This window comes from Artibeus jamaicensis, unplaced genomic scaffold (assembly GCF_021234435.1).
Source record: "Artibeus jamaicensis isolate MK-2021 breed Jamaican fruit bat unplaced genomic scaffold, CSHL_Jam_final contig_2790, whole genome shotgun sequence".
Lineage (NCBI taxonomy): Eukaryota > Metazoa > Chordata > Mammalia > Chiroptera > Phyllostomidae > Artibeus > Artibeus jamaicensis.
The window spans coordinates 959,790-979,938 of NW_026521616.1; the positions used below are offsets into that span (position 1 = coordinate 959,790).

The following is a 20,149-nucleotide window of genomic DNA, read 5'->3' on the forward strand; positions in this document are numbered from 1 at the left end:
CCCCGCCGCCATTCGCACTTCAGAGGAGGCTCAGAGCTTTCCTGCAGCCCCCAGCCCCCAGCCCAGGAGTGGCCTCCACTGCCTGGGCCCTCCCCCTGCATTAGCTCTTAAGCTATGCAAATAGACATCGGAGGGAGCCCTGTTTAAAGTGTTTAGACGAAATGAAAAAAGGCTTTCATCGGCACTAATGAGCCATTCAGGATGCCTCCCCGGTGGATTCTCTCCCTCTCCTGCCTCCTGGCCTGTGCCATCCCCCTGTTGCCCCTCTTGGCACTGGAGGCCCCCTCCCCCTGGCTCCAGCCGGGGCCTCCCAGGGAAGACCTTCTGCTCTGCCCACCTCCTCCCCAGGGCCACGCTGGGTAAATGTAGAGATGAGGGCCATGTGTCCCGTCGCTGCCAGACTCAGATTGGAATGGGGGGAGGGGTGTCTAGTCAATGTTTAGGGGAAGCTGAAACAACTGGGACTCTTCTTCAAAGCATCCCACTAGGTAGATGTTATTGTCCTGGTCTTACAGATGGGGAAACTGAGGCTCCGTGAGGCTCCGGAGGCTGCCTGGGGGTCACAGTGCTGTGCAGCCAGAACTGGTCTGTCTGGAGGCAGTGATGGAGGGTCGGGGTCCTTCCCCAGTGTTCCTGATGAGGGAACTGCTGCACTAGGTACTAGTTTAGGACTCCAGATGCCATCTCAGGGCCAACTGGCCTGTCCCCGTGGTGCTATTTTTCTGCAGATCTTTCTGCACCATACAGCCAGAAAAATCTCAGGTTCCAATGCTGAATCTATGCCTCACTCACTGTCTGACGTGCACAGGGGGCTGTGTCCACACTGGCCTCTGTTTCTTCATCTGTGGAGTGGGGACATCTTGGGTTTGGTGAGGGCCACCTAGACAGGTGTGTGCTGTCTCTCATCTGCCAGCCCACCCCATCCTCTGCAAGGGACAGAGCGGCCTCCTGTCACTCTGGCAGCCCCTGCAGAGGTGTCAAGCATTCTCTTTCCAGGGCCTCAGCTGCAGGCCCCTGGGAGGTAGGCACAGGAGGAAAACCCAGAACTCTGAGATGTCAGACTCGGTTCCCTCCTTCTGACAGCACCAGCTGGGGGGTAGAGGTGGTGCTGACAGCGGGTGGGTACAGGGGGAGCCCGGGGGGTACAGTGGGCAAGGAGCCCACCCCTCTGGGTTCTGGAGGTTAAGCTGGTCTAGCATAGGAAGAATGAGAATTTAATGGGATCCATTTATTAGCCCATAAAAGTTAATGAGTTTATTCTGGAGGTTCCCTGGCCCCTTTCAAGTTTTAATTGGGGATTAGTGAGGTCCCAGCCCTTACAGACCCCCATTATCCCACGGCCCGGGGTAGGGAAGAGGGGCCCCGGGTATGAGAGTGACTGAGCTCCCCTGAGCCAGAGCCCGGTTTCCACAGCGACAGTTCCACCCGGCCGGCTGGGCTTGCTCGGCTGAGGGGCCCCAGCTGGAAGCTGGCAGGGCCCCAGAGGATCTCTGAGGCCCTAGGTGAGGTCCAGTTCTAGAGGCTTCCAAGTCCATGTGCTACTGAAATAATTCACCCTACAGCATCCCTGCGTCTGAGGTAAGTTTGCTGCTATCTGACTACTTGTATTAACAAGGAAGGCGATATAGGGTCCATGTGACAAATGGGGAAACTGAGACCCAGAGCGGGGATGTGGCTTCTCCAAGGTTACCTACGAGATACAGCAGAGCCGGTGGACTCACTCCTGTGGTCTGAAGCAGGGCAGCTGGGGCTGGTAACAGTTGCTGTTACTCAGTGCCACCTGTGTGCCCATTGTGCTCTTAGCACCTTCATGTGTCATCTTTTATCCTCCCCTTAACTCCAGTGAGGTTTGGGTTATTATCCTTGGAGGTAAAGACACTGAGGGCCAGAATGATTAATGAACTTATCCAAGGTTGTGTAGCTAATAAGTGGCAAGCCTGGGAACAGAACCCAGAGCTGGGCGGCCCCACAGCTCAGCTCTGTCCACTGCTACCCCTGGCCCTCAGCTGCAGCTCCTGGGGCCTTCGGACCATCTCCCCACCACCACCGAGGGCGTTTGTGCTGGGAGCCCTGTCTCCCGGGTGTGGTGGGGAAGTCCTGATGGTGCTCACAGGGGCAATGGTTGGGGTGGGCCAGAGACTCACCCAGAGGGAGCTCCTCTTCCCCTTTCTGGCCCATTTGCTCACTACTTTGTCTCTTCAAACCCTGCCCATCCTAGCAGGCCCACCCCCTACCCACTCCGGGGAGCCATCTCTGCCTGGTCCAGTGAGTGACAATAGCTCCCTCCTCTGACCTTCTGGTGGGACCTCCGCACACCTATAGCTTGAGTCCATGGACAAGGATCCAGCCTCTGACGCACCTTTCTTCCCACATCTCTCTTCACAAATGCTGGCCCTTGGTGCTAAACACAGTGAATTGTGGACTTGGGGCACACATTTTCCAGGCTTGGATTCTGCCCTGTCTGCACACTAGGAAGGCTCTCTGCTCCCCAGTGGGCCTGGCTCTTGGCCAGCAGGGGTGGGTAGGGGCAGGCAGGGGCGGGTCCTGCAAGGAGAAGGTGGGCAGCCAGCCCTTGGCGGTTTCCCATACAGCCCCGCCTGCAACCAATGAAGAGTGTCTCTTGGCACAAGCTGGTGGGTCTCCTGGCCCCAAACTAGTCTCCCTTCCCCTGTCACTGACCACCTCCCATCACTACCCCCTTACCACCCTCTCTTGGTCAGCCCCTGGCAATCTGGTCAAATCTGCAGTGCAGATAGGAGTGGGGTCATCTCCTCTTCTCCAGGCTCCCAGCAAGGAAGCGGTTAATCCCAGAATCTGAATCCTTGTAGCCTTTGTGAGCATCTCATCCCTCCCTCATTTATGCAGGAGCAAACTTGAGTTCCAGGTCACACAGCAAACACAGGGCGGTGGGCAGGGCTGGGACTCAGGATGTTGGGGCTGGAGAGCATCTGGCCCAACTGCCCTGAAGCATGAGCCCTCCAGGCTCCCCACCACCGGTGGGCATACCTCCAGGGCTGCCAGGGCAGCTACCTCCCCCACCGTGCTCAGCCGGGGTGGCAGGTGACCCTGGGCCACTGTGTCTCCAGGGTTGGGTTCTTCTTGCCAGATGGAGAGGGCATGGGTGGGGGTGGGGGCAGGAGCCAGGGAGCCGCCCACTCTCCCTGGTCCTGCCCCTGATAGTCTAGGTCTCCCTGTGCAGATCACTTCCCCAACCCAAGCCCCCATGTCTCCAACAGTAAAACGGATTAAGTTTCTAAGGGTCCTGCCACCTCTCATATTCCAGGATGCTATGCGCCACAGAGGACTCTATGAATAAAATGAACGAATACTACTGTTCACTGAGAATTTACCCCATGCCCAGCACCATGCTGCATTTTACCAGAATTAACTCATTTAATCCCCATAATATCTCTATGAGATGTAAGCTTTCTTTGTGAGATATGAACTTTTTAAAAAGATTTTATGTATTTATTTACATTTAGAGGGGAAGGAAAGGAGAGAGGGAGAGAAATATCAATGTATGGTTGCCTCTTTTGGGTCCCCTGTTGGGAACTGGCCTGCAACCCAGGCATGCGCCCTGACTGGGAATCAAACCATGATCCTTTGGTTTGCAGGCCTGCACTCAATCCACTGAGCTACACCAGCCAGGGCCGAGATATGAACTTTTATTATCCTATTTTACAGATGGAGGAACTGAAACCCAGGGGAGTGCAGTTCCCAAGTTACCAGTTGGGTATACCAGATTCAAACCCAGCGGCTGGCTGGCCCTAGAGTGGTGCTGTCTAATAGGACTTTCTGCGAGGATGGAAATATTTTATATTTGTTCCCCCAATATGAGAACTAATAGCCACACATGACTATTGAGCATCTGAAATGTGGCTAGTGAGACTGAGAAACTAATTTAAAATTTCATTTCATGTTAATGATTTACACTTAAATAGCCACATGTGCTTAGTGGCTCCCATGACGGAAAGCTCAGCTCCTTAACAGGACCTCCCCACGCCTGTGGCATTCACCACCTCTCAGAACAGCTGGAGTGGGGGTCCCAGAGAAGAGTTAAGGTGGGGTGGCAGTGTCTGCTCCCCTCTTTGAGCCTGGGAGAGATAACAGGGAGCCTTGGGACTTCTGCAAGTTTTTCATAAAGGCCCCAGGGGAGCTGGGCCTATCAGCCACTCAGTCCTCAGGGGGGATTAGTGGTTCCCACCAAGGACATTTGCTTCCTAGCCTTGGCTCAGCACTGGTGTTTGAGGGATGGGATATTTGTTGGGCTGTGTGGGGGCTCAGGCAGAGCCAGTTGAGGGGGACTTTACGCTTGAAGGACAGCCAGAAAAGCTTGGCCTGGTGTGGTTTGGCCCAGCATCGGGCCAGGGGGTGTGAATTTCGAGACAATTCCCACTGTGCCCTGTGGACTGGCCCCCACCTCACTGCCCAGTCAGGGGCACAGGAACCTGGTCTGGCCACCACCCCAGGGGTCCTGGGGCAGCTGCCTGGCCTTGGGGCCAGGGAGGACACTCACATGTATTAAGTACCTGCTATGGGTGCACCCAGAGCATCAGACTTTTGCACTTGTAATCCATATTTTACATTTTACATGTGAAGGAACTGAGGCTGAGAGGCAATGTTGATCATCCTGGTTCATACAGAAGAAAAATGGCAAATAAGGAGTTTGAACTGGGTCTGCCTGTTTTATAGCCTGGGCTCAAAATTTCTACCACACTCCTGCATGAGTTGCTGCTTCCCATGAGTGTGTGTGTGAGCATGTGGGTGTACATGTGTGAGCATGTGGGCCTGTGTGCACATGCATGGGCCACAAGTCATTACCATTTGTCCTTGCCTGTGTTCACCACACCTTGGAACCTGGCTTCTCACAGTCCTCAAGCCCTGAAGGGGCCTAGCTCCCAGAACGGATGCACTTTCCCCCAAGGCAATTGCTCAGTTACCTTCTTTTTCCTCTGCCACCTTCTTGAACCCTAACCTGACCCTTCCTGGGGCCATGTGGCCTGGACAACACCTCAGCTCTGTGTGCATAGGGGGATGGGGAATACAGCTCCGGACTGTGGCCAGGCCGGCCCTCTTCTCCCCACTGCCCCTCCCTCCCACGAGGCTGCAACCAGGGCCCCAGGGTATAGGGAGCTCCCAGCTTGCTGCCATGTTCTTCACTTTCCAATTTAAAATCTAATATGGTCTTGCCACTGCAGAGCTAGGGGCTGGAGAGGTGATTAATGAGGCCTCTGCTACAGCGTCATGGCTCCACACCTTCCCCTGTAGCTCTGTGTTTGTTTTCCCCTCCTGCCCACCGGCTGGCCCTGGGGACCTGGGGGCTCTGGCCCTGCCTGCCCGCAGTTCCTGAGGCTAAGCAGGTGGCACAGAAGCTGGAGGCCTGGAATGGGGGTTAGAAGAGAAGGGGGCTGGCCTTGGTGGTTGGAACAGTAGAATTGACCCCCACCCCTGGGCAGGCAGGCTAGAAGGAGTGACAGCAACAGCAGGACTCCTTTGGCACCACCTCCCTCATTGGCCAGGTAACTAATCAATCTGCCCTACTTCACCAATTATGCCAACTCTCAGTAGTGTGGCCAGGGCAGGGGAGAGAGAAGGCCCCTGAGCTGGTGCTCAGGTCAGCTCTCCCCTAGCACCAACAGTTCCTGCCACCACCTCATCAGCAGCAAGGACCATATTTCCCTGAATGAAAAATCTTGGAAACGTCAGCGGGATGAGGAAGGCTGTAAAGACAGGACCTGCATGTTCCCTGGAGCTAGTACCAGGGCCAGTTCAGCCAACCCAGAAAGTTGGGGACAGGGGGTGATCTAGAGGGGAGCAGCCATCCCCTCCATCCTCTGTCCCTGCCCAGCTCCGAGCATCTGCCAGTGACACTCCTTCCCAGCCACTGAGCCCAGAAGGCAGGGCCATAAGGTGCCAGGGCCTGAGAGCAGGAGCATCCTGGGCCCTTGACCAGCAGCATCTCTGTCTCCTCTCAGCCCCCACCCTGAATTTCAAAAGCCATTACCACCGAGGTTTTCCCAGCACCTGAGTCCACCTTTGAGATGAAATGACCAGCCCAGTAGCCCCAAGATTTCTGTGGTCTTTATTTAGGTCAGATGAAGATGCCTGTTCCATGCACCAGGGCCAAAGTCATCTCCCTGACCTTATGACCTTTGCTCTGGGGCTCCTTCAGTAGCTGCATTTGGGAGGAGATGGAGTGGGGGAGTTGGCTAGGTATGCAGGGGCCCTGAGCTCAGACTCCCAGGCTGCCCTGGTCCTTAATGCTGAGGTGGGCTCTCTGTTCCCTGGAGGTCACCAGAGTGTCTGTCCTCAGCTGTGGAATCCAAGGAGCTTGGCGAGCCTTGTCAGAGCCCTGACTCCTGCAGGCCAGTAGCTCTGCCACTGCCAAGCTGTATGAGCTTAGGTTTTTCTGCCTTCTCTGGGCCTGTCTGGCTTTTTACTCAGATTTTTTAGAAAGTCTTTGGGTGGGTGGAAAAGAGTCGTAGCCCCTCTGTTATCAGCGCATAGCCCCAGGGGCTGATGGAGCCTCATGGTGAGTAGTGCTAAGGGTGGAGGGGGCCTGGCGAGGCAGGGGACTGACTGCTCTGTTGACTTGCTACTTTCCTTCTGTCTGGTACTAGACTCCAGTCTCAAATCCACCTGCTGGTCAGTATCTGCTGAGCATCTGGTAAGCTTGTCTGTCTGCGTGCATGCACATGAGTGTGCAAGGGTGCCTGTATGTGCGTGTGGTTGGGGGTGGCATGATGTGGAAGGTGGGGGGCGGGGGTGTGAGGAAAGGAGAGATTTAACATCTTCCAGGTTACTGTGTGCCAGTCCTGCTGGCCACTCATCTACACTATCTGATTAACCTTCCCCATCCCACAGATAAAGACAGGGTCAGAGCTGAGAGAGGGGGTCTAGCTGGGCCACCGTCAGCCCAGCAGACTAACCTGGGGCTACCCCTGCCCTGCTGAACTTAAGAGACAGGAGGACAAATGAAGAAATAAAAGACTTCTGAAAGCAAGGGCAGCCTGAGGAGCCCAGAGGGTGGACACCGGCTCCGAGGGGGCCAGGGCTGCCTTCCTTCTTGGTTACTAGGTTCAGGCCCCTTGCACTGCTGTACTCTCCCCCTCCCAGCTGGAGCTAGTTTTCAGACCAACTGGGACAGTGATGGGGTGGAACCCAGAAGCCTCAAGGGTCTGGAGGGCAAGGGGCTCTAATGGTGGTCTTTGGCAGAGTTGGGCTGTAGCAGAGATATAAAAGCCCTCTGGAAAGTGTCAAGGCAGTACCAGAGGTCCCTGGGGGTGGGGGTAGGGGGGGTGGGGTAATAGCCTCATCCAGGTATGCCTCCCTCCCCCGACTCCCTGATAATATGAGCCCCTTTCTGCCTCTCTCCCATTTCTATGGGAGAGACCCAGGAGGTCCTGGGGAAGAGCCAGTGGAGGCCCGAGCTCTGCCCTTAGGGTCTTGGAGGGTGCAGAGGGAGGACAGCCTGGGATCTCCTCCCAGCCTCACGCAGTTGGAATGGAGCCTAACCTGCCCCAGTGTGTGGGCCTTGCACTTGCAGACTCTCCCAGGCTCCCCTTGCCACCATGGTCTTGTTGGACTAAGGGGAAAGGGCCAAACCTGCCCAGCACCCCAGCCTGTGACACTCCCCAGGCTTGGTCTGTCCCCCCCCCCCCCACTTCCCTAGCAAGCCTGAGTGGGGGAGAGGAGGGGCGCAGAGCTGCTAAAAATAGCAGCTGCAGTTCCAGCTATGAATCTCCTTGAGGGGTCAGTAGAGCCCAGCAGTGGGGAGGAAGAGAGTAGAGGGGACTCTGGGGAGGGGAGAGAAAGGCCTGAGCTGGGGTCTACTGTGCCTACACCAAGGGCCACAGTCCCAGGATGCAGAGACAGAAGGGCACAGATATGAAGGGACATATGGACACAGACACTCAGGCATAGATGGACAAGCCAGACGTGTGCACAGACATGGCTACCCGAACACCTGGGACTTCTCCCCAGACCCCTAGGAACCCTAGCTGGGCTCAGCTGTGCATCCGCAACCTTTGTCTTCTCCCTTTCCCTAACCTTGCTTTGACCTCCAAGGACCCTGCCACTCTGGGTATGTGGACACCTTGAGTTGAGAGGGCCAAGTCATCTTACCCTGTCCCCTCCAGACTCCTCTGCTTGAGGCCCAAGGCAGGGAAGGACCAGGGGGCCCAGAGGCAGCATCGGGGATGCAGATGCAACAGAGACTAGACTCAGGGCACCACCCAGGTGGCTGGGGCCTCAGGAGATCACCCCAACCTGAGCAACAGGCCTCTTCCTAGACTGGGCTGGGTGGGCAGCAGGCAAAGGGGGAAGTGGAAGGGAGGTGGCCAGACCTAGTAGGGCATGGGCAGAGTCTGCCAGGAGATCGGCAAGAACTGAGTGGGCAGTGAGGGAAGGAGGACAAGGGAGGCTGAATAAGCAAATGCACAGATGATCTCTCTCGTGCATGCCTTGTTCGGTCTCACCTTCACACCTTTGCCTGGAGGTGCCAGGGGCTTTTCCATCCTCGGAAGAAGGTGACTCCTTCATCTCCTCCATTTCCCCTGACCAGCCAGAAAATAGGGCCCTACAGCAAGAGGGCCTGCCAGCTGTCAGAGCAGATGTTGCAAAGTACCAGCACATCCCCTTGCTGGATGTAAATGATATCTAAGACAATGTCCATCAGAGCAGCGAGCCAGGGCGGAGGCCCTCAGAAGTACCCTGAACCCAGCCTTCATCCCTCTGCACTGCTAGTCTCATCTTCCTGGTCAGATCTGGACCAGCATGCGCACCAATCCAGCCTGGGCTCCCCCAGCTGCTGGTGCAGCCCCTCCGGTGACTGACTGAAAAGCCACGACGCCTCCTGGTGCTGGACAGCTCCGGCTGTCGGCTGTCCCCTCCCCTCAAGCAGAGCTTCTTGTTTCTTTCCTGTCACCACCCCCTGTGATTTCCTTCGATTCTGATGCTGTTCTATGAAAGAGGGGGCACAGGCACCATGAATCTCAAGGAAACTGAGGCACAGGAAGGTGACACAACTTGCCCAAGGTCACCCAGCCAGCAAGTGCCAATATTAGGTTTAAACCCTGGGGACCCTGGCTCCCTGACTAGTACTTTTCTCGTTATGTTCTTCCTAAGGGGCTGCTCCCTCCTCCCTGAGCCACAGTTTGGCTCTCTACACAGCCCCCTCCCAGGCTCTGGGACTCCCCAGGCACCTGCTGGCTGGTGGGACCCAGGCCAGACACTCAGCAGGTGGCTGCTTGGGGGACAAAGGAGCTGGTGCACAGCTGCTGCTGCTGGGAGGGCAGGGGGAAGAAGTTACGGAGCGGAGGAGGGCTCTGGGCTAGGAGTGAGAAGGGGCAGGGTCTGCTTCTGTGCCTTTAATAAGGAGCCAGCATGCAAAAAGGGGTAAAACAACATGCAAATGAGCATCTGTGGGGGGTGTTAATCTGTGGTTCAGGCACATTTCACAGTTCTGCCCTCCCAGCCCAAAGAACATCTGGAAAGAGAATCCTGAGGGTCCTGAGGGGAGCTTGTGGGGAGGGGAGGAGTGGGGGACAGGGGAAGATGCTAAGGTTGATGCTGGGGTGCAGGATCCTGGCTGGGCTCCTGGGGACTACAGTGGGGGAGGGGAAAGACCCACTGTTTGGATTCTGCAAGACATGTAGTTTGGAGGCAGTAGGGGCTCCGAACCTATTTTGCCTTGTTGGGAGATTGAGGGGACATGCAGACCCTGCAGAGATGGAAAGAGCTATGATAGAGAGAACCCAGGATATCCTGGTCCAGGGGTCCCAGAGGCTTGCTGGGCCCTCAAAGACCCAAAGGGTAAGCCCTGTTGCTACAGATAAAAATCTGAGGCCCAGAGCAGTCCCTGGCCAGAGATTTCTTGTTCTTAAGAAGGATGGTTGGACCATGTAGTGGTTGGCATCTTATTTGAAGCTCATTTAGGTAAAAATCAGACGGTCCCTGGTCTAGCTGGGGAGGCAGTCACAGCTGAGCTTATTAAGAAGGCAACTCCCTGTCTAAACTGAGTTCCCGAAGGGCAGTGATTATGTTGTATTCCTGCCTGTCAAAACACCTGATAGGTGCTGAACAGAATGGAGAGTGGAGGGGGGGGGTGAAGGATGGACCGGCTGAGTTCCTGATGGGAGATATTCAGAGTTCAGAGGACAGAAAAACCCTCCAGATTGAACAGTCAGGAAAAAGGGCATGGCTAAAACTGACATAAGCTGAACAACCCAGGATGGCATTCTAGGTACGGAAAAATGTCTGAGCAAAAATGATATATGTAAAAGGAATACACAGGGTCTGGTGTTCGCCCTAGCATCCTCACCCAGTCTCTCTGTTGCCTGTCTTCACACGTCCACTCAGTTCCTTTCAGTCTCCTGGAAGAGCCCCTTGTCCCTGCTGGGCCTAGCTGGGACACTCAACCTCCGCCCCTCCTGCCAATCTGCCTGCCAGCAAGGCTGCAGACTCTGCAGCCAGAGACCTGGATTGTTGTTGGAGAAGCGGCAGGTTTGTTTGCTCCAGAGCCTGCCGAGAAAGCTCAACAATCAATGGCCAGAAACACCGCCGGCAGCTTCAGCATCGATCAACCCTCCCGTCCAAAGCTGGCAGTTGGGTGCAGGTAGGCAGGTGAAGGGAAACTGGGGCAGACTGGCACCCACGTGGTCTAGGAGCCGAGCTTCAGGCAAGTTTGGCCTTTCCACCTCAGGGCTGGGCCTCATGGGTGCCAAGGGGGTCGGGGAGCAGCCCAGCATGCCAAAACTGAAGTGACTGGTCCTTTCTTTCATCAAGGCCCCCAAAGGGTGAGAGAATGAGCCACCCAAGGTCACTGGCCTCTGGGCCAAGATTCAGGATTTACCTGATTCCCAGCAGCCCTGTGCTCTACCCTGATATCCAAGTGTTGGAAAAGAAGTTTTATTCTTTTGCTACTAAGGGCTGAGCAAGATAACATGTCTCCGATTTAGAGCAGTAAGGAGTGAGGGTCAACTTCAAGAAGAGCCAGTGTCATCACCAGAAATGTGCTAGAAAACAGTTAGGGGCCATTTATGACTTGGTCTGTCTGACAAGATGGGCTTGAACTGGCCCCTGAAAGGCAGATAGTAGCTGCCATCTCACAGAGATGGGTTAGGACTAAATGAGCTAATGCATATTAAGTACTCAGTACAGTGCCTGGCTCACAATTGGTGCCTAATAAATGTTTGCTATTATTGTTTCTATTTTCTTTGTTGTTACTGCTATTATTAGGATGGTGATGCTCTCCTGGGTTCCCATTTGCCCCTCCTGAAGCTCTGCCTCAGGCTGGAGTGTGGGTACAGTGCTGGCCACAGCCAGGTTTTGCAAAATGGGCAGGCAGTTTGGGGTAGCCTTATAGCTTATTGGCTGTGAAGCCCAGGGTAACTGACTTAATCTCTCTGGAACTCAGTTTTCCCATCTGTAAAATAGGGACAACTAGTCTCTTGTTATATTAGATTTAAAAAGCATGTGGAAGACTTGGCCCTTGTGGGTTCTGGGCTGTGCCTCATACCTGAATATGTTTGTGAAATGAATGAATGAACCGTAGATGGGTGTACTCCAGGGACTGCTCTTACAGGATATGTGTAAGAGTTGTGGACAGGAATTGTGGTCCTGGATGGTGCCTTGACCCCCACCTTTTTCTTCATGAGCACGACAGGCTCAGGGCAGTCCCTGAGGTCTCATGTGGGTCTTTCCGAGCTCTGTGAGGGTGTCTGAAACTGAGACAGACGAGGGGGCTGTGAAGCCAGATGGCATGGGGTCGCCTCCTCCTTACCTCAGTCCTTAAGTTCATGTAGGACACCCCTCTCAGCCAACAGAGCTGGTGGCTAGGTATTAGAGGAGGGAGTCAAGAAGCTGGGGCTACAGGCTTAACTCTGCCTCTGTCTGCCTGTGCACCTCTTGTGAATTTGTTTAACATGTATTGAATGTCTGCCATATGCTAGGGGACTGCCACTGGGGACACAAGCAGTGGTAGCAGTAAGAAGTGTCTGAGAGAGGTTTTAGCTCTCTCAGAGTGACCATCAGCAACCCCCCCGCCCCCCGCAAGCCACTTCAGGCTGACAGCATGACAGCTTAATTTGTGGAAGGAAAAAAACTAAGAAAAAGCCATAATTTACATTTGGCATAATTGGCCAACCGTTAGGAAAGGGGAAAAAATCCTAACATACAATCTGTGTAAAAATAGTGTGCTTTTTATGCAAACTCAGCCTCAAGACGGAGTCTCAGCTGCCACGCACCCACCTCTCCTTTCTGAACAGGCAGCTGACCCTAAATTTCTTCCAGATAAGAATTCTGGAGCTGCCCCAAAATAGAGGGTGAGCGGAACAGACTTGGTGGCCTCCTTTCCGAGTTCAGTCTTGCTTCTGGAGAGGAGCATCCAACAATCAGGCACTCGTGACCCAACAAGATGTACCTTCATGTGGGAAGCCAGGAGTTGGTGGGAGCACACAGGGTCCCCTGGCCCACATTGCAGCCAGGTGAGGCTTCCCTTGAGAAACCATACAGTAGATGTCTCATAAATATGTGCTAAAGAATTACATGAAGTGCCAATTAAGCCAAGACCTGAAGTATGAGGCGGAGTGAGGCAGGTTGGCCCAGCAGGAGGAAAGAATTTCAGTCAGGAGGAATGGCAAGAGCCGAGATGTTGGGAACATGCCTAGTTTGAGGAACTGCTTGGTCTGGCTGGGTGAGTTGGCTCCCTGCTAGAATTAGTCTGGAAGAGGCCTTGAAGACCTCCTACTGCCTGCTGTCTACCTCGCAGCTGATGACCAGGGCTGGCAGAATTTCTTTCTACCCACCCCTTCCCCTCAGCCTCTTACATACAGATCTTAGCTCTTCCTCCATGAGAGGAAGCTGAGGACCCAGAAATCTGCATGGCTTGACAGCCCTTGGAAGCCCTGATGTGGTATCAGGCTTGGCAACCACCAGCTTGGTGCAACCTTACATGGAATGTTCCAGAAAGTGGAGACCAGGAGAAGACAGACCAAGCCTGAGGCCACACAGAGAGCCTGGGTTCTTAACCATCTGGCTGAGAATTCCCTTCACTAAAGTGATCCCTACCTATGGGTCCTTTTCCACATGCTCTTTCTTGTTTGGTGGGCGGGGTGCTTAGCTCTGATGGCTGATGCTGTGCTCTGTCCAGGTGGGGGAGCAACATCCCTGAGCTGAGCTCAGCTGGGCAAATGGGGGGCCTGAAAGGGTTTGGAGAGTTGGGAACAAGGAAGGTGGGAGGGAACTGGAGGGATCGGGCACCCAGGGCTGGGTGGAGGGAGGGGCTAAGGAAACAGGCTTTCTGATATGCCCTTAACCATTCTGGCAGCCATGTGGGAGGGGTAGTGGAGCTCTAATTAAGCCCAGTTTCTAATTAAGCCCAGCTCCTGTGTCTCCTCGATCCCCATTAGCTCCCCATGGTGTCCCCAAGGCATTTTAAGCTGCCACCCTGCTGAGGACGCTGGGACCGCCGCCAGGACCTGCCAAGCCTGATGAGCTTAGGCCTGTGAGGGGCAAAAAAACCCCCAACGCATAATTTCCCACCAGTCCATGGCAATTTCTAAGCCCTCCAGTTTCCTCGGAAGCACAGGGGAGCCTCCTGCCCACCATGTCAACCTCTCGGGCCCTGAGTGGAATGTAGATGGACTGCCGTGGAGCCTTGTCCCAGCACCCACTTCCTGGCTCTGAAGTGCCAAGCTGGGGGACCAAGGGGCGGGGAGGTGGAGCAGGACCTGGTGTTGGCTTTGGCTGCAGCCCCCAGACTCAGAAAAGTACATTCAGAACCCTGCACCTAGCACAGAGTCTGCAGGAAGCGGCAGTTACCATTTTAGGTTAAGGGTTAAGGCAGTCCCAGTTTGTTAACCCCTACAGCGCTGGGGCTCCTAGAGGCCAAGACCTTTCTCCTCCTCCTCTCTTTCCGCCTCGAGGCCTTGCCTCCCAGACACCATCCCCCAGCTCTTGGTGGAGTGAGCAACCCCTACTTGCCATCCCTTCCCTCCCTCTTTCCACCAGATCCTCAGAGTTCAGAGAGGTGGAGCACCCAGTTTAGGGTCACACAGCCAGGGAGGAAGCCTCTACCCCTGGGGACTCAACCACACCCCAGTGTCTGCCACTTCCACCTTCATAGTCTCCCCAGGCCACATTCACACATGCAGAGTTTAATTAACTTTATTGATATTCAGAAATTAGGAGAATGACTAAAGGTAATTGCTCATTAAAAATCATTAAACTGACACAGCAGGCCCCGCTCACGCTGCCCCTCCCACACCGATTCCCTCCCCACTTGCAGCAGGATCTTCCAGGCTCTATTCACAGGTTGGGATTATGACCGGGGCCCCCTCACACCTGAGATCGGTCAGCCCAGAAGCTGCAGGGCGGGGTGGGGGTGGGGGCAGGGTGGAATAGGGGACTGAATTCGCGGGGTTGAGCCGGGCCCAGTGCAATCTCTCCCTGGCCCCTCGGCCTCCACCTCCTCCGATTGTGGGCTGTTCCGGCTGTATCCCAAGGCCCGAATCTCTGTATGAGCAAAGCTTTGAAGGCCCTTCTTCAGGCCACGAGGCTGCGGAATGCTCTGCCTGGACCGCAAAGGCTCACAGCCCTTCCACCTTTATGGCTTGACGCCTGCCTTCTCTTGGCTGAAGGCCCCCAGGAGCCCAGAGACGGTTAAGTGCACTGTCTCCCAATGAATCCACTCAGTAGCCCACTGATGGGGACCTCGCAGCCCCGCTGGGAGGAAAGAATGTGCCAGGGCAAGCCCAGGTGCAAGCCCTCTCTCCTCAGGCCTGGCACTGCGGGGCTGCCTACTCTTTTGCCTTAAGGAGGGAAAATGAATATCTTCCCCAGCAGACATTCTCCTATCCCACATATCCTTTGGGTGGGTGACCCCACGGGTGTTGGGGAGGTCAGGGCAGGACACTGGCAGGCAATACACAGGCCCTCGGCCACAGAATGTACACTCACATCCTCAGCCCTAGGAGGGCTCCCTGGACTCCTGGCCACACCAGCCACACCAGCCATCCTCCTAGAGACCCGCCTGCAGTCTCACCCCAGCCCTGCAGGGAGCTCTCTGGCAGAGACGGCACTGTACACTAGCAGTCTTACACACTCCTCACACTCGCTCACTGTAGAGCTCTCACCTAACATCCAGACCTTCAGAAAAACAGACATGCTTAAAGCCCTGATTATATTCACACTCAGACTTACACACTCACACACAAGGCTCCAGACTACACAGTGGGGGGTGTGGGGGTGGCACATCCAGCCCCCGAATCCCAGGGAGCTCTCCAGTGAAAGGTCTTGGTCGGACCCCCAAACAGGTCCTGAACTCCGAGGGACATCCTGGGACACCTGGGCTAGGATGCTGGCTTCTCCTCTCCCACGCCTCAGGCAGGGTGCGGTTTATGGGACTGCGACACCCCCCACCCCTGCCAATGAACACACAGTTCTGAGTTTTGGGTACCAAGTATGAACCCAGTGAGGTCAGCTATGAAGTGGGGTGAGGACACCGGGCTGAATGCAACCGGCGTCAGAAGCTCAGAGATCGGCTTCTGTGCCCCAGGGAAGGCAGAGTGAAGAAAACTGCTGCACAGGGGCCCATTCTGGCCCCATCCTCACTACCCTGACCTCCAACGTGGCTTGGAAATATTGAGCAAGGAGGTTTAGGAGCTTCCACATTCTCCCCCTTCCACATCGGGTACTGCAAAGCACGCTGTGTGAGGCAGGGAGCTCCAACTTCCAGCAAGGTCCCAGCCACCCCAACAGCCCACCCAGCTGCAGTGGAAGGATCTGGGCGTCGGTAGCTTTGACGAGTGCCTGTCTGAGCTGGGGCAGCAGGTTCCGTGTAGACTCGGAAACCTTTCTTCCCAAAGGCACAGAACCCCAGCCTCTCCACAACACTCCCTTACTGCCCACCCCAAGGTCCCGGACCGATGAAGTTGGAGATCCAACTGCAAGCGGGGGCCTGGGGCGGAAGGGTAGGTTGCAGGTCTTCCCGGGAAGAGTCTTCTCACGTAGGGCAGGAGGGCGCTGAGCAGGAGGACTGGCCCCGAAAAAGGAGCTCTGGACGTGTGCGGGGGGTGTGCGTGTGTGTGCTCGCGCGCGCGCATGGAAAGGACCTCCGGGAGGACAGAGTATCTATCCCAGGACTTTAGCCGCTGCAGCCTAAGGCAGAGAGAGGAGCCCGGCAACGGGTCCCGGATCTCCCGACTTTCCCCTGGACTTGTACTCTTGGTTCCGATTCCGGCGTGGCAGCGCCAAGACCCAGGGAGATGAGCGACGTCCCAACTCCGGGTCCAGCCGCCTTCCTGCCCCGTATCTCCGCAATGAGGACGCGAGAGTCCCCGGAACGGACGGCAAAGTCGAGCGAAGTTTGGAGGCCGGCAGGAAAGGCGGGACCGCCGGCCGCGAGCAGGACCGGCCGGCCAGACTCACCGCACTATGGCCTCCCTCCCAGGAGTGTGGCGAGGTAGCGCGCGGGTGAGCGGGAGAGTGTGTGCGGGTAGGGGTTGGCGTGATGAATTGCAGCAGAGAAATCCCATTAGATCCGGGGAGATGATTAAAGGCGAGGTCTCGGCCGGGCGCGAATGGCGGGAGCGGCAGCAGCTTCCCGCCCGCGGAGCCCGCGCCCCGCCCGGCTCGGCCGGTGCGGGGGCAGCGCAGCCGGCGGAGCGCAGTGCCTGGGCTGGGAAGCCAGCTGCGCGGAGCTGGGCGCCGGGATAGTCCTCCCTTCCCACCGCGAGACCCGCTGTCCCCTGTCTTGCCGCCGGACGCCGGGGTCCCTTACCGTGAGCCAGAAGCGCCAGCAGCGAGGGCAGGAGGAGCAGGGTTGCCGGGAGCATCCTGTTGGTTGTAGCCGCGCCCCGGGTCGGGGCCCGGCGCGAGGGGGGCGCTGGGTGGGGCGTGGGCACTGGAGACAGAGCTGGGTCCGGTCGAGGAGAGAGAACGGGGCCGCCGCCGCCAGCGCCTGACAAAATCAGCACCACGGCCAGCGCCTGGCGTCGGCGCCGGGGATCGCCGCGCCGGGCTAGGGGCGGGGGCGCGGGAACGGCTTACCGTAAACTCTCAAGCAAAGGCGCAGAAGACCCAGCGGCCAGAGCGCAGGCTCCCACGCTGCCGCCTGCTCAGGGGAAGCGCTGCCCTGCTAATGTGGGCACACGGCCCCCACCCTTCCACGCTGCCCACGCCTAGCAAAGCCAAGTCTCTTTTTCCTCATTAGCAGCCTGCCAAAGATGTGGGATTCTAACCTGATTCTCCATGAGAGAGCCACTGCTCCCCACCCCATCCTGGTACCTGAGGGCGCCAAGGGTGATCTGGGAAGACGTCCGCGAGAGAGGCAGCTGGTGAGGCCCGCGTGCCCTTGTGACAGTCAGTCCTGGGCCGGTAACGAAGATGGATTTTGAGCATACAAAGGACAATAAATTATTACTTTGCGCTCAATAAATGCCAGGGCTCCAGGCAACTGCATCAGCAGCAAACTGTGCTCACAGAAAAGCTTAATTATCCTGATACTATAGTTAAAAGCCAGCGGTACTTGTTTCCTGGGAAGACCTTCTTTATTGGGCAGGAGGTAATGTGGGCCAAGCTGTGGTGGCTGAAGGTAGTATCCTGGGTCCCCCTGCAGCCCTGGATCTCCAGAACCCTTCCTTGACAACCCCCACCCCCTCAGCACCAGAGAAGCCACAGTTCCAGCCATTGAGAGCAGAACCTTGGTGTCTATCCCTGCCCATGTTCCTAAGGCTATTTTAGATAGAGATGTGAGGGAGACTCAGGAGAGTAGTAGCCTGGAAGATTGTGCCACTCAAGGGCATAGAAAAAATAAGCTTCCAGGGCTCCGCTTGGGCTGAGGAGCCCCAGTGAGTCACAGGGCAGCAAAGAGGACAGTCACAGCTGTGTCATCTCAGAGGCTGATGTTTAGGCCCACAAATTTTTAGCTCCATGGATGGGTGCACTCGAAGAACCTCCCTGGGGTTCTTAGGGAGGACGGCTTTCTGTTTAGTTCTTTTCACATGCACTTGGCTCCTTCCCAGTTTCCAGACCTCAGTCATTGTCCAAGGCCCTTCCTGACCTCATCCTGAAAGCAGGTGGCAAGTCTCTGGCTCTTAAGTCTCATTCCTCAGAGAGTCTTCTAGTCCTCACCACCTCCACAGTCTTCCAGCTCTGCTCATCAAATTCTCTCTAGATCCTCTCCCTGTGCCAGGCAGCAGGCTGGTGGTGTGGAATTATCTGAGGGAGTCACTGGGAAAGGATTTCTTCACAGTCGTTTCAAGAAGCTGTGAAAAAAGGGCAGTAGCGGAAGGATGGCAGAAGGTGGGGGTGACAAAAGGATCAGCGGAGAGGAGAGGAAGCGAGAAGGGAATGTGCAGAGAGGGAGAAAGCATTACCAACAGAAGAGGGGGGTGGAAGGTTCTACAGCCCAGGGGAGTTTGGGGAAATACTGGCAAATGGCACAAGATTCCCCTCCATTCTTCCTTAAAGGTGTTCCCCTGCTCCTCCTTGATTCCTGGACCCCTCTAGCCTAAGCAGCTTGGGCAGAGGGGTGTGTGTCATGACCCAGGGATGAACCTTATATGCCAGGATGATTCGTGTGGATTTGGAGGTTGGTGGCAGGCTTGTCTCCTGGCAGTTGGGCTCCTTGATGGGCTGAGCACTCACAAGAGGGAGAGCGAGGAGCCACCCAGGACCTTGCAGTATCACCCTCCTTACCGCCCCAACAAATGTAGGCTTTTAGGAGGGGCACAATGGAGACTACAAGTCCCGGAATGCGGCACTCTGCCCTGAGCTCAGAGGATGGGTTTGTACTGGATAATGGGAAGAAAAATGCACCTGGGCTGTCCCTTCCTTCTAAAGATGGTCAGTGTGGTTTCTGTAGAATGGATTCCCAGTTAGGTTGAGGCAGAGCCTGCACCAAACTGGGAAGAAGAAGAGTTTCTGTCAAGCACCTGTCTCATGTTCTCCAAAGGGTTCATTATGCCCAGACCTCAGCATCACCCATAAATTAAAGACAGTAAGGTGCCCTAGGGGACATTCAACTATATGCTGAAGACTTATCATATACACATTTGAAAGTGGCAGCCTGGGGAGACTTGCGAGTCTTCCTTCACTGGAGTCATTTCTTCCATTCTCTGTGTGTCTCACAACTGGCTCTTTGCCCCCAAGGACCCTGCCTTTCCCATGTCTATGTAATTGCTTGCTTTATTTTTGGTCTTCTCTACAAGTTGTCAACTCTGGGAAAGCACAGAATATGTCTATCTCCTCCACTCCCAACCTAGCCCACTGCCCAGCACATAGTAGATACTTAATAAATATTTGTAAATAAATGACGGCATGTGGGTTGTCTAAAGCCCAAGGCAGGTTATTGGTGCCAAGTGTATGTCTTGAGGTAATGGAGAAGGAGGCAGTTGCTTCTTTTGGAGCTGAGGAGAGCTCATTGAAAGCTTTGTACAGTAGGAAGGCAGACTGGATTGAAATCTTAAATATGTTTTAGGTTTCAGTCAGTGGAGAGGAAGAGGGAAGACATTCAAAGTTGAAGGAGTGGCTTATGCAAAGCAAAGCAGTGGAAAATGCAAGATAGTGTGGGATCAGTGGGAAGGCTGGTTTTAGTGGAGCAGGGAGTCCCTGCAAGGATGAAGGAGGAAAGGCTGGAGTAGGCTTTGTGGTCATCCGAGCTGCGGCACATCCTTGGTGGCTATGCTGAAGGGGTTACCCCATCATAAAGATATTTGTACTAAAACAAGGGGGTCTGTGATTAAGGTGAATTTCCAAGCACCATGGCAATTGAGGGGTTCATTGCTGACTCAGAAGTAGGGCCAGGATCTGAGTTACAATGGCTGTGTTAGGACTGAGAGCCAGAGAAAGGGAAGAAGGGGCTCTCCAACTCCAGGGACCCTCATAGTCTTCACCCAGACAGTGCCAGACATTAGCCTACAACCCTGGAGAGGCCAGCCTCACTCTCTCAGTTTGGGGTCACAGGCACATTGGTAAGTTATTTTAAAGTCTCTGCCAGGATGACACTTGCTTTCTGAGCAAAAGGAGAAGAAAATTAGTAATTCTCCAAGATTTCAAACCAGAGCTTCATCTTCTGTGGAACCAGGGGGATTTGGGGGATTTGGGGGAGGAGGGGCAGGGGCTGCTTCACCCCAGAGATCCTCAGGGA

General features: G+C 55.3%; 1 protein-coding gene across 3 annotated transcripts in view; it reads right to left on the bottom strand.

Annotated features, from left to right (window-relative positions):
* SEZ6 (seizure related 6 homolog) overlaps window positions 1–16,963 on the bottom strand; it is a 44,572-nt gene extending 27,609 nt beyond the window's left edge. For all 3 annotated transcript variants that reach the window (XM_037162912.2, XM_037162911.2, XM_053662694.1), the window contains exon 1: window positions 16,781–16,963. In XM_037162912.2, the coding sequence (XP_037018807.2) occupies window positions 16,781–16,835 (55 nt within the window). In that variant the 5' untranslated portion in view covers window positions 16,836–16,963. The remainder of the gene's footprint in view (window positions 1–16,780) is intronic.
* Window positions 16,964–20,149: the final 3,186 nt, after the last annotated feature.